This window comes from Falco naumanni, chromosome 1, assembly GCF_017639655.2.
Source record: "Falco naumanni isolate bFalNau1 chromosome 1, bFalNau1.pat, whole genome shotgun sequence".
NCBI lineage: Eukaryota > Metazoa > Chordata > Aves > Falconiformes > Falconidae > Falco > Falco naumanni.
In genome coordinates, this window is record NC_054054.1 from 24,241,279 (window position 1) to 24,256,720 (window position 15,442).

The window sequence follows — 15,442 nt, forward strand, 5'->3', positions numbered from 1 at the left end:
GATAAAGAAAGGTAGCACTTTGTATGCTTTGAGCATGCTTAGCTGGGGCAGGGTGGGGTGACGATAGATACAGATGGAATAGCAGAGCTGCTGGTGGAAAATGGAGCATTTCTACTAAAGGTCAGCATTACAATCTGCAAGATTTTTCTTGTCTGGGACACTTCCAGTGTCTCTCGGTGCTTATATTTAAAATGAGCCTAGCTATGTTTTTGAAATTAATCAATGATCCATTTCCATTCCCTTAGCAAATACCACTGTACTCTAAGAATTCATAGTCTCTGAGAAAAGACAAAGGTCCAAACCTGGAAAAGGCAAGAATTTATGTTATGGCAGTCATCTGATGCTATTAGGTGAAATACAGGCTAAAAGGCACCTAATAACCAGAAGCTGGTCTGAAGAAGCTAAATAGAAGCACTGTTGTGTGAGTAATCAGAAGGAAGGTCACAACAGCATTAGTTGTCTAAAGCAGTTTATTGTCTTTTTTCCATCTTTATGACTACCAGGTATTCATAACAGGTCTAGCCCTTTATTTCCCAAAGGTACCCATTACTTCGGTAGTCTGAAGTCACTCCAACTCTAGTAAGAATCTTTTTAGTGAATTTGTACAAAAATTTTAGGATGTCTTTTCTTCACTATTACAATATGGCTGCCATTGCATCCTGCTTAAAAACAAGCTCGTCTTCTAAAAATGTGAAATGCAGCAATCCCACTGGCACGGCTTTTGCTGGTTTTAAACAGTGGTATGTTTCTTCTGTGCAGGGAGACTGCAGCTAGAGATTAAGCTACTGAAAGCATCGTGGAAAAGGATACTTCTGGCTTTCACTTTTTCAAGCTTTCACTTAGCTGAGTAACCTGCTTCTTAAAGTACTCATTTGAGATTCAGTTTCCTAAAGCTTTTTTAATACAGCATCAGTCCTGAGCTTGTTTGTATTGTTTTATTCATAATGCTAAAAGCTTCCTGGGAATTACAAAACAAAGCTGTGATGTTACTTTGATCCCTTTTAAGAGGGAGCTCTGGAACTTATTTACATTGTCTGCTTTTAATTTACATGTATAAGACCTGGAGATTACACAGGAGAGCTTCACATTCTCACTGTGGTAGCATTAGTAAAACTTGGCAAAACTTGCATTCTGGAAGTATTATGCTATGGTTTTGCTTGCAGGGTTCCTTCATGCTTACATACTGCAGATCTTCACTCCCAAGACATTACCCAGCCCTTTACAGCCCTTGGTAAGTTTTCACTGGCCGCATTTGAGGATGAATGTGCCATACCAATGTCAAACTGGAACATTACAGAATATTACAGAAAATATAGTTCAAATATAATACATTTTCTTAGGTCATTTAGTCAAATACCTCTTAGCAGGTGCTATTACAAAGTCTCTGTTGCACTTACTGCAAAATCTGTATCTTGTTGCAAACCAGCTCCATGGCAGCTGATACCAGCACACCTAAAATGGATACCTTCTGTGGTAGTTATTCATGAATAGCGATAGTCTTGCATAATTGGTGTGGAAAATAATAGCCAAATTTTAGGCTCTTGAATTCTGTATTCAGGTATCTGAATATGGATGGGCTTTGAGAGGAATTGGGTCATTGCAAATTCTCTTGGTTTTCTTCCAAGTACTGTGTGCTCAGTACCTTTTAAAATGTGGTAACATGAATTTAGTAACCTATACAGAAATGTAAGGATATGGCTTTGAGCATCAGGTTTGAAGATACTAGTCATAGCTGCCTTCTGTTTCCTTACCCGTAGATTATCCATTCTGTGAATTTTCTATGAAAATCGCCTGCAGATGCTGATACATATTTAATCGTTCTCAATTAGTATTTAAGCACCTGTGCTTCAGAGATAGACTAGAATTCCTGTGTCCTGAGGAGTGACTGCTATGGATCCTCATTTTATATTTCTGAGCATTAAAGAAAAGCTCGTGGGCAGTTACTGTCAGCCTTCTAGCAGACCTACTGCAACATCCAGGAATTTTTCTTAGCTTCCAAAATAGCTACAAGTAGCATTTTTCACATGGAAGACTTGAGAAGTAGTTAAACAAGGGGAGTTTGTTAGAAACCCTGCACATTATTTTCAGGACATCCCAGGAGGGGTGTTAATAAGGAAATGGGCAATGGGAAGAAAAAGAAACATTGTAGTAAATTCTTCCTCTCATTAGTTGCATGCAAACTTTTTCATTCTTTTACACATAGTCTGACATACATATGAAAATGTGTTACATAATCCATTGATTGCATATTTGTATGCATATCTTGTCTCTTTATGATTTGCTTTATTCAAAAAAGTTACTGGAAAGGAGGGAAATGGCAGACCTGTGTAAGCAACATTGTTTTTTCTGCTTCTTATACCTAAGAAATGAGATCCAAATCAGTTGTAACATATGGGGAATCTTGAGTTGTTAGCAGCTAGGATATTCCCATCAGGCTGTTTTGAAGGTAAACATGGAGCAAGTAGCCTGTTGAAAAAAGCAGGCCTTGCTTTCTCCTAGGTAGGTTTCCTGGCCATTCTTCACACTTTACAATGGCCTTTGTAAACAATCACTTTAACAGAAACAAGCATGCTTTGCAAAAAGGCTATAGTCTCCTGTGACCTTGGCTGCTAATAAGGAATGAAAAGGGTGAAAGAGTGCCATGAAGGGAACCCAGTTCTGTAACTGTTACAGAGATAAAGTCAAAGCTTGTGTGCAGGTTTCTTTTCAGGTGTGTGCTCACTGCTTTTTGCTTGGATATCTCCTAGGAGGTGCATCCATCTCCTCAGCAGCTCCATGTTATACATCCTCCCCCAAGAAGGTCTCTCAGGAGGAGAGATGCCGAGAAAAGTCTCCAGTACACTTACTATTAACTACTCCACCTGATGACCTTGCAGCTGGCCCCAGCACCTCACCACAGCACGGACCATCCCCATCTGCAAGGAAGGTTGGCTTTCCAGAGGGTGCAGCCGCAGTCCCCCAGATACGTAAGTCTGCCTCCATTTACTGATTCACAGAGCTTGGCTGGGTCTCTTCCCAGCCAGTACAGTGAGTGAGTTATAAACTGTGGGTTAAATTCAGCCATTCAGCAATTCTGTAAAATCCAGTGGAGTCCCACCATTGTTCACTGATACAGTCTTTCACAGTTTATGGTTGTGGTAGCTGTACTTCATACAACATTTATTTTTTATGTACCGTTGTAATACATTGCTTATGGAATCCATTCACGTTGCTGAATGTAAACATTAGCAATTCTTAAATGTACAGGGCTGACACAGGATTGATCTTCCATTTGTGTTCCAGCAAGTGCAATTACGTTATGCAAATTTATTGAAACATAATTTACTGATGGATCATTTTAAAGCACTGCTTTAGCAGCTCTGGCCCACTTACCTAAAAGTGACCTGTTCTTGCTTATGTCAAACTGCCTTCACCCTGTTACAGTTCTGTTCAAGTAGAAGGTTTTTTTCTGTGATAAATGAATTGAGTAAAATGTAGCAGCTAATTAATGTATTATACAAAGGGGAAGGGAAGATTAATTCCATACACCACTAAATTTTAAGAACTGGTACATTGCTTTATTCAGGTAAATAGACCATAGGGATGCTTAACATCAGTATTTGCAGTAACAGGCAACACAATTGCCTGATATTAATATTTTTAATAGATATTGTGGTTCCTGTAACACATTCAGAAAAGTTCTGGGGTTTATTGATAATATTGATGTAAGGCTGTTTCTGTGTAGCTTCTAAGTGATAAAAATAAGCTTTCCTGCATTACAAAATACATATGAGGATGATGAACATTTTCAAGGTAGGCTATTAATTACTTGCAAGCGAGCCAGGCTGTCAGGACTGCTTTTATTACATTTAAGTGGCAGAAGGACCCCAAAATGAGTAGCTGTGATAGGAAAAACAGGTAACCAACCACGTTTTCAAATAATACCTACCAAATACCATTTTAAAACATTACATTTCTCTATTTTGCAAGGTCTGAAAACACCATTTCTCTTAGAGGGTACATAAGCACTGCAGGTATGAGTGTAATAGAGGTGCTGCAAACCTGTCACTAAGCTAGTACAGGCAGAAATCTAACCCTAGCTCCAGGGAGCTCAAAAGGACTAACGTTTCCTGCTTCTCAGGTGGGATTTGTTGTATAGTTTCAGCCTAACATTAGCATGTCTGTATTGTGTTTTTGTTTTTATTAATGCAGACTTCTCCTCGGTCACTTTATCTTTTGCATTTTGGAAGCATCAGGACCTTCTCTTTATGCAGAGTGGTATCTAAAACTGCTGGGCTGAACAGTCACTCTGACTGGACCATTAATGTTGTTGCTCATTGACCTTTGCTTCCCCTAGCTGTCTGGATATGCAAGGAGGAAGTGTGTATTTTTTAGTTCATCTGTATTTTCAGTGCATGTTTAACAACTGAGAAATACCTGTTCATGAGCAAAGCGCAAAGATGCGTGGCTTTTCCCTGTCAAAGCGCTGAATTTGCTATGTGAGTACATGCATGTTTCTGTACCTGTAGAGCAACCTGTTTCAGGAAACACGCAGGCGTTGTGGTGTGGATATCTCTGCAATTGGATGCAAACCACAAATTGTTTTGCGTATAGACCACAGGAGATCTAGCAGGTCACAAATGTAACATTCAGTCAATCACCAGTCATTGTTCAGTTCAAAGAGGAAGATAAGTGGCATCAACTTTTTTTTGGTTGTGTTTTGGGGCTTTTGTTTTGTTTGTTAATCTGATCAGCCAGTTATGTCCATCTCAGGCTGCTTTTACTATTATTTTTTTTTGCCTCTTTTTATTTGAGAATTGATGACTACCACAAAGATAAAATGATCCAAGTTCTGGTCAGAAGAGGCTCCAGGGTGAGAGACTGTAGTTTGTAAAGTACTGGTGTGACCATGGCTGTCTGTGGGTGTCAGTGTTCAGTCAGACAGGCACAATGCCTGTTGAATTCTGCACTGCTCTGGATATTCAAAGACTTAGAATTTCTGGATTTATTCTTGGCCTTAGTAAATGACATCATTCTGTACCTTCGTTTTCTGTTTGTAAAATGCAACTGACACTATTGTTTTCCTTTGTACAACGTTTGTACAACGCTTGCAGTTTTACTGGCAAGGAGGGACTTGGATATTGTAGGCATAAATAATATTTTAGTAACAAAAAGCACTTTTTCTCCATTCCCCAAATGGGGAAACTTATAGGCAAAGTAGAAATGTGGTTGTATTTTCACTTAGATACCGCTAAATATAAATTTCTATTAATAACCTTGTCTTCTTACTAATTTTCTTTGCTACTGGAAGTTTTGTTGTTTTAAATTTTATTTTCTAAGAACTTTACTTTAGGTGGAATGTTTACATAATTTATAATGACCTGTATAATTTTTTTAATCTGTGATAACATACTGATGAATAATTTTCTCATTAGCCTCTCAGCCCCTGGAAACTAGTGAGAATACACCTAGGAGGCTAAGAACAAGATGAAAAGCCTGCAAAACCTGGTGCAATCATTGCAGATAAAAAACCAAGGTGCCATAATTTACCAAAAATATTCCTATTTTTATTTAAAATACTAATGCTTTCCAGAAACTCTTCTTGTTACCTGCCAAAGCACTACCCGTGCTTTTGTGTGAGTTCAGTTGAGATGTGCCTGTTTTACTAGCAGTACCCACTTCTACATTATCCTGCTCCTAGGAGAGTAGATTAACTCCGCAATGCACTGTTGCTCAGACCCTTAATTCCAATAAGCTTCAAGATCTTTGACATTTCAAACATGGCAGCTGGTCAGGGATGCCCTTGTGTGCTGTCATGTCCAATTAAATGAGATTTTTATCAAGCTGATGACTCTCATGGAAACTGAAAGATACTTCAACAGCGGTAGACTCCAAAAGCAGTGGCCTCAGAAGCATAACCTTTCTTCCTCAACATTTTTTAAAATCTGAGATGACCACAGTGACGACGGAGAATTTTTTCAGGTTATCTTCTGCCTCCCTTTGAAGTCACTGAGAAAATGCTCATGAGCTCCTGTGATGGCAGGATGCCAAGTGAGAGGGAATTTCTTTTCTTTGCACTCTTTCTTATTGCGTGTTGCTGTTGATTCCCCTTTGCCCCTTTAAGTCTCACTGCATAGATTTGTTATTATAGTTTCCCCACATCATGCAGTGCACACGTGTCAAAGACATACAAGTGACCCAGTTTAGGTAAAACTCATCAAATTGTTTATATAAGTTACAAAGTAAGTGTTCTTATTTTTATTCTTTGCCATCCATTAACATCATCAGTTTGCCTGGTTTTTATATACACATAAAAAAACATATTCATATCTGTAATGTGTCAAGAATTACTATAGAAAAGTGGGGGGGGGAAGCCTTTTGTGTACGCACTAATTTAACCCATTTCCATGAGCGCTGGGGCAAAGGGATTGACTTCACTCCATCCCATAAGAGAGATTCTGAAATGAATAGCATTTCACCATGACGCCAGCATTTGGTGCTTTGGCTTCACAAAGCAGATGAGATGGTGCCTGTTTATAACTAGGTTTATCTTTTCTGTTAAGGCCCTGCATATAAAGAATTGCAAACTGAAGTTGCATTTATAAGGGCTTGCTAAGTACAGTGTAATGTGTAGGAGGATATTACAAAGCTTCAGGTGTCTGCATCTGAGGCTTCAATCATTTTAACATTAGGTGGTGTTTCAGATAATCCGTTCTTGCTGCTTTTTTCAGCCATGTCGCCAATGATCAGAGCTCAGGAAATGAAGATAAAGAAAGCAAATTAAAAAGAGAAAAAGCTATCAAAGTGAAGATGCTGTATACATTAGTGATTACTTTCACGTATGTACATTGTGTTTAAACTATGTTCTGTTTTTAAAGATTAAGAATAAAATTTCTTACAATTTTGTAATTCTTGCCTGGAACCATGCCACTCTTTGGAGTACAGAGGAGTAGAAATACATCCTAAATAGACTTTTTCACTGGCACACGTTTTCAGTAGGTGTGTGCTGTGAGGAGCACTTGGCCACAGGGCATTGCTTACTGCTTCAAGTTCCAGGTTTTCTTCCATGTCTTCTGGATCTTGCACACCATTTCAGGTCCTGGTTTTTATAAAGTTAGTTTTGAAATGGTTCTTTGGGTTTTTTCCCCTTCTAAAATAAATTGGTTTTCCCCTCCCTCCATATTCATGTGATTCCTTCAATAAATTCTGATTGATTTAGATGTCCCAGAACTGCCAAGTGTTTCCAATAAAAGCAGGAAACTTGCCTATACCTCCTGTTAATGTTAAGATAAAGTATTGAACCTCACACCTAGAACCGCAAGACTGCACAGATTTTATCCTTTACCGTGATTCCTTTAAGCAGAATAGACTAATCAAGTGGTATTTGTAATGTAATTTTCACTGTTTGTTGGGTTATTTGGCTCGTTTCATAGTAAAAATGGAAAGTCCACAGTCTGCCTTGGGATTAGCTTTGTAAGCACAGCCCTCATATTTTGACTTACAGTTGAGGGGGTGTGTGTTCCTAGTTTGGGACTTTTTGTCCTTCTTCAATCCATATCCCTCTATAAAAACTAAAATAGATGACGTTTAGGCAGCAAAAAATGCATTTTGAATCTATACTGACTTTTTTCCTTATAACAGTCTAGTTATAGACTTACTTAACTGGTCTCAAATATCAGGCTCCACCACCCATATTAAATTTGCTAAAATAGCTGGACATACTATTTTCAGCTGGTCTCCAAAATGCTCTTCACTTGAGTCACCAGCACAGACAGCCTTCTCTTAATATGAATGCCTAAGAATAACATTTTCAAAGGCTGTTCCTAGTTTAAGATCTGGTAATAAACAGGAAGGTATATTGAGCACACCTGGCACATACAGTAATTTATTTTAAAACCTCCTATGTCTTTTGACATTTGAGGATTTTGCAGCAGTGGGAAAATGACTTACTGCACTTAAAAGAATTAAAAGACTATCCAATGCTAAAACCAATTCCAAAATAATAAGATGAACAGAGTCACCGAAGTATCAGATTGATATTTAAAGCCTCATTAGTGTTTGACAATATCTCAGGAAACAAGGTTTTGAAAGAAAGACAGGGGAGGAAGAACTCATCCCAAATTGAGTACTTTTCCAGAATTTGCCATTTGATTTTTGTCTGGGGACTCTTCATGAAGAGCAGATTAATAGTTCTGTCACTTCAGAGTTTAGCAAGCCTGTCTGAGAAGTTGGTCACTGCTGGGCTGGTAGCAGGGGCGTCCTTGCTGCAAACAGTACTAACAAAACAAGGGGCAAGCATTTGTGGTTTTCCTCATCTGCTTTCCGAAAAACAATTATTGCCTTGGATTTGTGGCAGCATGGAATGCCATGCTTGAATTCAAGGGGCTTACCCTGTGATTTTGCCTAAACCAAATGATACGTAACCACCACTCAGCAAAAGTAGCTTCATGAGCACAAGCCATGCAGGTACAAGCTTGGTTTTGTTGTTTTTAAAGCTACAAAGCTAAATTAAGAGCAGGTCAAATCTCTGGAGGTCTTCTTGTGTGGGAAGGAGAGAATAGTGAGCTGTTCCTAAGCTGTCCTCTGTTTGTCAACATATTTTGATTTAATTCAGGTAATTTTCTGTATTTCCTAATAATTTTTTTCCACTGATTCTGCAATTTTTTGCAACAGTGTTGCAAGCTTAGTGAAAGTGTTAATAAAGGCATCTCCCCTTTTGGTTGTATTGAAAATGAAAGTATCATTTTAGATGGCTTGTGTGTCACAGTTTGGACTTGTTATACTTATTTGAGGGATCTACCAAAGTTTTTGTAGGAAAGGGTGGGGTGTAGAGAATGAGAGCACGTATTCACCCTGTAGCCCAGCAGGCTGCAAAAGTGCAATGAGAACAGACCTCAGCTGTGTGCAAGGAACCAAGCCAAAAAGAGTTTCAGACTGCAGCTCTGTGAGAATAGAAGGGAGCAGGTGGAGAGGTACAGGTAGCCAGAGAGAAGGCAGATCTGCCAAGCAGAAAGGCAGCATTGACATCCTTGCGCTGGAACTCAGTGGAGTTGGAAACAGATCTGGGCTTCCTCCGTGCCACCAGCAGAAGGCAAAGAATTGGCCTGGGGAGCTGAAAAAAGGGTCATAGACTTGTGGGCCCTAGAGCAGCTGTATATGTCCTGGACTGTGCAGCACAAATAGCACTTTATTATTCCATGTCATACAGGTGGATAACATAGGAGGACTGTTAGGCAAATCTTGACCACAGCAGGACACCACAGATGGCAACCAGCCCCCCTGGAGCGAAAACCTAATACGAATCTAATATTTTTTAATGGATCACGTGGAGACACTCCAAACAGTAAGTTTATCTCCCAAAGAAGATGTGGGATGGGCACAGTTTTTGCAAAGACACCTGTAGAGTGAATAGGAAGTAAACAAGTTGTAATGCAATTTTTTGTATGTGACTTTGAACTGATGTATGCCCAGGACCCATTCCAGCCTCAGGCTGTCTGCTCAGTTTACCATCCAGGTACAGCGTTTAGCATTTGTATACCAACTACTTCACAAATAGGAGTAGATTGCATTTCACCTAAAAGTAATAAAATGTCTAATTTGTCAGAAGTTCATTGTCAGCAGTATGAGCAGGTGAACTTAAAAGGTAGATTGTTGGCTGCAGTCTTTCTGGCTTTGCCATGCTGTGAGTGAGAGTGTTTATTATTTGCTTTTAGATATCCTGAGCTGCTGGCTGCTAGGGTGTTACAGCCACATAGGAATGTCAGCAAGCATTTGTTTCTCACATGTCGCGTCACTGGTCTCACAGCCAGGACACAGTAGTAGATACCAGCCCATTCTAGCATAATCATTTTTATGCAGGAAGGCAACTTTGTTTAAATATGCCTTCATGCTTGAGTGAATAGATTGTTCAATAATGAGAAATCACCTCTGTAAACTTGGAGAAAATACTCTAGATTGGACAAGCAGATTAGTGTGTTCTTTCACCATGCAAATAACATTTAATTTACTTAGCATAGGCTAGCAGTGATGTGAATGGCATTGTAATTTAAGAGGTTACAGCAAAAGTGCAATGCAGGTCTTAGCATAAACCTTGCTTGATCATCCAGCAAGATGATGCAATCATGAGAACTATATGCATTATCTGTGGGATCAAAGTACAGGGTGTTTAATGAAAAAAAATTCTTAATTTGAGAGACTTTTCAGGGCTAGTCTGTTTGAAACATGTTCATCATTCCATTAGAGAATCTATTCTAGTGTAGGTTAAGTGGCTTTCTAGTAAATCTCTTAATCTAATACCACAGTTAATCTTCTCAGACAAGCCTCCAGTGCATATAAATACTCTCAAATGGCAGTGGCTGTTGGACAAGTGATTTTTAAGTTGACAGTAGCTTGTTCTTTGAAGAGCCTGCATCAATGGGAAAAAGAATTGTAAACGTCTTGAAATAACGTTTAGCTTTGACTTCAGTGATTTCTGAAGATCAACTTCTATTTCAACTGTACCCTTGTATATTAGGTATATTGTTCACTTACATTTATTGACAGAAAAGCTAAGTGCCAGAAATGCAGTTAAGGTACCAAGCCATTAGTTCCAGCACAATTTCACCCATTCAGTTAAAGCTGTAAGTTACTGACTGAAACCCACACAAAGGTTTTGTGTACTCAGTTGTGGTGCACAAGGTCAGAACTTAAGAGCTTTCTGTTTATACACAGTGAGCATAGTCATAATTAAACAGTAGAAATACCTGTTACAGTAAAGCAGTAGCCCCTAAAATGAAAAGAGCTTCATGTTAATACTCATTTTTTAACCCAGGGCATGCTAACTATATCCTGTTTTCCTTTTGAGTTTATGTAGTAAGTAACTCAAGTACCCTATGAGTTTCCTGTTGAGACAGTTGAGGACTAGTGTTAGTGTGTGTACATGCACCTGTTGAAAGACCGCTGAAGCGGCATCAATCACAGGCTGAATTGTTAGCTCTGTCCTCCCTTTTGAGTCAGTTGCCAGAAATGATACCACATTCCTTCCAGAGCTGCAGTACTTCTCATACGGAAGTAGTTACAGGGGTGCTTTTCAGCCTGGAAGCACAAAAAGCTAACAGTCAGTCTTGAGTTTAGCTCCCACCCACATTTGCTACCTTGTTCTCTTTTTGTAAAAGGTGTCTTGAAGGAAATGAAATGTGTTCAACTGAATCTTCAGGTTGCTCAAGACAACCAGAAAACAAAGCTAGCATCTACAGAATAACTGACCCACAGAACAATTTGCTTTGTCATGTAGCAACAGCTGGGCTGGCTTGTTTTACATGAGAAAGAGAAAGCTCCAACTTGTCGATGCAGTTGTTTATATGCCTTAGTCTCTCTCACTCCTCACTCTCCCTTCAACACCCCTACAAAATTTTATTTAGATATTTTGTGGCTATGCCAGCCCACACCCAAGGATTTGTTTCATGAAGCAGCTGATCTGAAGTCCCCATAACAACATTTCAGACACTGGTTCTTCATAACAGCTCTAATATTGTCCCCCCAGCTGGATGTCCATTAACCATTACATGCAGGAAGTAAGCCTCTGAAACCCATCTTCCAGTCTATCACCAAAATCCATTCTATTTCACATACTCAGACTGCTGCAGCATGCAAAGCAGGAAGGAATTCACACAAGCAATTAGATCAGCAATGCACTTTTGAAGTGAATGTTCCAGACCAAAGTGGTAATTTATGCACTTCCAGAATTCCTACAAAACTGCTTTTCAGACTAAATTCACTCTAGGGAGGTGATATTTGCAAGCTAGAGCCAGGCTCCTCATTACGGAAAGAGGAACTTGAAGTGTCATCAGGTCTTTGTAACCAGAAATACAAACAGCAGGCAAGCAGAGCAGCTTTCTGCTTCTGTCATATAAAAATATATCAACTGGTTGAAGCTGGAAGTATTCTACTTTATCTGGCATAATAGAAGGCCACAACTTAAAATTGGTGTTGAAAAGCCTAGTCTTCAGGAAAAAAAAACAAACCCCAAAACCAAACAACGTAAGAGTTTAAGCCAAGTAGTTGCTAACAATACTGTGGGGTATTGTTACTAGGTAGGCAGACTATGCCACCTAATTCTTTCAGAAAGAATCTTACTCCCTAGCCATCACAGCAATCCAGTTGCTGTTTGGGTTTTTTTTTTTTTGTTTTGGTTTTTTTGTGTGTGTTTTTTTTTAAAAAAAGCTTGCTCCCACCCTGACAAAGTAATTCATTAAGCCCAGACAGTCCTTTCTGACCTTTACTCTCAGCAGGATGATCTGACTAAAAGGGACTTACCTGCCAAGCCTTCATTGGAGCAGAGGTGCTTCCTGCAAAGTAGGGAGTAGAGAATTAAGTCCTTTGGGGTTAAACCTTTGTTACTCCCAAGAGTGCCAGCTACTTTTCAGGAATTCTTTAGCACTAAGATTTCAGGTCAAGTAACTCACTGCTATCAAAGTTATTAAAATGAGTCAGTTCACTGGTCAAGTTGTAACAGACTGTCAGTCTGAAAATCTTTATTGTTGCTTAATACATTACATAAGTTAAAACACTTAAGTTACTATTACAGTGTAGGTAACCACACTTCCTAGTATGCTTCAAAAGCCCTAAGCAGTCAGTACAAAGATGCATCCCACAGCCCCACTCAAAGCAACACAAACTCAAGTCCAGGGTCCAGATTTACCTGGACAGGCAGCTGCTTGGAATGCTGCTTATGCCTTCGTAGCCTACCTTGCACATCTTCACAATGTGTTTGAAGTTGATTTTTCAGGTTGCCAAATGATTTCCTAAAGAGGGGGGCAGAGATCTGATGCTCGCATTTTTACCAGGTTTGATAGGGGATTTTACAGAGCTCTGCACTTGAGGCTTGCTACTGAAGGAGGGTTGAAGTTTAGGGGCTCTGTAATTAGTCTATGCAGGTTTGCCATTAGATAAGCAGCTTCCAAACCCCCATTAATGGTATCCCCACCACTGATGAACCATTTGATCTTCATGTTCAGTCACTAGGGTCCTGTTACCACATTCTTCCCAACGTCGGACCTTCCCATTCTCCACCAAGATAAATTTCCACTCTACTTTGGTGTCTACTGGCAAACTAATGGATTCAGACCAGAAGCCATCCTTGTCATACTTGAGGGGAACGTAGCTGTGCCACTGGCCCAGACACTCATGGTCACCAGTAACACCAATCAGCTGAGCATCAGAGTGTGTGAAGTAGTGCACACGGAAAGTCACATGGATATTTTGGAACATGGGGGGCACGGCTGCAACTCTCTTGGCTTTCAAGTCCCCATCAGGGCAGTCTCCTTGATCCCATTCCTTGCTGTCAGAGTCTTCCACGCTGCTGTCCTTGCCAGCCTCCCCCCAGGCCAGGTGCTCGGAAACAACTTCCCACTCTTCCTGGTCCAGGTCCCTGCTCTCAGCTGGCTGACCCGGCCGCTCCTCACTCCCATCCTTACAAACATCATCAGAGGCTCCGGCTGAGTTCGTGCACCATCCGTCACTTGCGGGTCCCACCTGGGCTCTCTGCTCGCCTGCCGGGCCGCCGTGGGTGCCAGCCGGCGGGTGCTCCCTGGGGTCGGTGGCACCCCGCTTCGGGAGCTGCCGCTCCACCTCCAGAGGCTCGCTGCTGCGGACGTGGTTATGCTCCTTCCCGGCTACAGCCGCTGGATCCTCTCCTGGCCCCCGCGGCAAGGCCAGGGCAGCAGCCTCGGCGCCCCGCAGCTCCGGCTCCCCGCTCCCCGGCGGCTCCCCTGCGAACGGCACCGCGTTAACCAGGCGGGGGTCGAGCGGCGCAGCCCGGCCCAGCCCCGCAGCCGCGAGCCCCCGGCCGGCCCCGAGCAGCGCCCCCGCCCCGGTACCTGCGGCCGCCGCCTGGCTCCTCGCCCCCCGGGGCCCCTCGCCGGCCGCCGCCCGGCCGCCCTCCTCGCCTCGCCCGTCGCGGCCGCCGTACCAGAACCAGGCGACGAGGGCGGCCAGCAGCCCCACCAGCAGCGCCGGCCAGAGCCCCGCTCCCAGCCAGCCCCAGGCGCGGCCCTCGGCGGGCAGGGCGGCCGGACGCGGCGCGGCGGCGGGCGGCTGCAGCACGGGCGGGCCGCGGTCCCGGGCCATGGCCGAGCGCGGGCGGCGGGGTGGCCGCCCCCGGCGCCGCTTATAGCCGGGCTGGGCCCCGGGGAGGAGCCGCCCCGCGGTGGGAGGGGCTGCCCTCGGCGCCGGGAGGGCGGGGGCGGCAGGAGGCAGGGGAAAGGCGGCTCAGAAGGGAGAAAGTCGGAAGTCAGGGGGGCAAAAGTTGGAAAGCTTGCTTTCTCCCCCCCCCTCCCTTTTCTACCATCTCTCCCTTCCCCCCACCCACCCCACCCCCCCCGCCCCGTATCTTCCTACATTTTGGCCCCGTAGCCCGGCACTCTGCTCAGGGGAGCCGTGCTGCCAGTGTCGTACAGCACGGGTAACGCGCAAGCGGCGGGGGCTGCACGCGAGGGTCGGGGGCCGCGTGCCTGAGGTTTGTCCCGGTTTTGTATGGAAGTAAGCTCTGGAGCTGTCAGCTGCGGAACCTTGTGGAGTTTAGCGCTAGCAGTACCGTGGCCTTAGGTCTGTGTGCTCTAACAGGGTGCACGGAGGGTGTCTGATCCGCCTGTGCTTTCGATCTTTGAGCTCGTGAAAATGCAGGCTTTCTCTGGTATCTCTGAGAAGTGAATTAACGACGAATTTGGAACTTCTGCACCATACTCGAATGACTACAACTGGATTTCTTAACTTTGTCCTGCTCTCCTGTCTTCCATATTATGCTCAGGATGCTTTTTTGGCCTACCAGCACTTCAGAGTCCATTCGTGCAGCGGATATTTGATGGTTTTTTTTAATTTACCTTCATTTTACCTACCTAGTTTTCCTCTTGAAGTGATGATGTAAAATTTTATTTCAAAACAGATAAATCTTACTAGGAACCCAAGAAATCTACTAAACACAACTCAAGACTCTCTGTTTTGAATTGTTAATTTTGAAGTGATAAACTATGAAAATGTTTATCAGTGTAGACTATTAATACCAAAGATTAACAAGAGAGAAGGCGTTAGGGGAGGCAGTTCCATTCACTTTTGACTGCTGCCTTTTTAAAATCCATTCTCTTTATCTGAACAAAGGCATTGTCATTACTTGATTTCTAAAGCCCGCTGATGAGATTCCATCTGCTATCTCATTAGAAAAGAGAATGGCTAAGTAGATGTCCCAATAAATCTATTTCCAGTGTGTGAACTTCTTAATCTTTCAGTGTCATTTAGAGCAGTGCTACCTCAGCTTAACAGGACAGTAAATGTCATTGGAATTTATAGAAGCACAAGTGTGCAGGGTTTGTGGTGAAGTTCCTTGGCTGATACAGAATATGGAGGCCTGTGCAAATACACAGTATTAATGATCTAAATATTTTTGCTTTCTTTCTCTGAAGCCCTCCTCCAACGAAGTGCTGAGCTTGTG

General features: G+C 42.3%; 2 protein-coding genes across 12 annotated transcripts in view; one reads left to right on the plus strand and one right to left on the minus strand.

Annotated features, from left to right (window-relative positions):
- The window catches only part of CCDC158 (coiled-coil domain containing 158), a 56,586-nt gene that overhangs the window by 27,488 nt on the left and 13,656 nt on the right, over positions 1 to 15,442 (plus strand). For 3 of the 11 annotated variants that reach the window (XR_005826750.1, XR_005826751.1, XR_005826753.1), the window contains exons 20-23: positions 1,164 to 1,231; positions 2,748 to 2,966; positions 6,711 to 6,818; positions 9,188 to 9,322. Coding sequence is in view for 5 of the 11 variants with exons in the window: in XM_040585985.1 (XP_040441919.1) it covers positions 1,164 to 1,231; positions 2,748 to 2,966; positions 5,415 to 5,470 (343 nt within the window). In the remaining 6 variants the exon portion in view is untranslated. Of the gene's footprint in view, positions 1 to 1,163; positions 1,232 to 2,747; positions 2,967 to 4,191; positions 4,853 to 5,414; positions 6,889 to 9,187; positions 9,410 to 15,442 lie in introns of those variants that run through there. The other 8 variants (XR_005826747.1, XR_005826755.1, XM_040586026.1 and 5 more) reach the window with 6 other exon arrangements.
- On the minus strand, positions 12,459 to 14,100 carry STBD1 (starch binding domain 1). The gene is made up of 2 exons (XM_040586065.1): positions 13,836 to 14,100; positions 12,459 to 13,727 (listed from the first exon to the last, which is right to left on the minus strand). Exons 1-2 carry the CDS (start codon positions 14,083 to 14,085, stop codon positions 12,928 to 12,930), a joined length of 1,050 nt encoding a protein of 349 aa, XP_040441999.1. The 5' UTR covers positions 14,086 to 14,100; the 3' UTR covers positions 12,459 to 12,927.

Excerpts from the sequence above, each read along its gene's own strand:
- STBD1 (XM_040586065.1), bottom strand. The coding sequence starts at position 14,085 with ATGGCCCGGGACCGCGGCCCGCCCGTGCTGCAGCCGCCCGCCGCCGCG. Across the intron at positions 13,728-13,835 it reads GAGCCAGGCGGCGGCCGCAG|GGGAGCCGCCGGGGAGCGGG; the intron begins GTACCGGGGCGG and ends TGCCGTTCGCAG.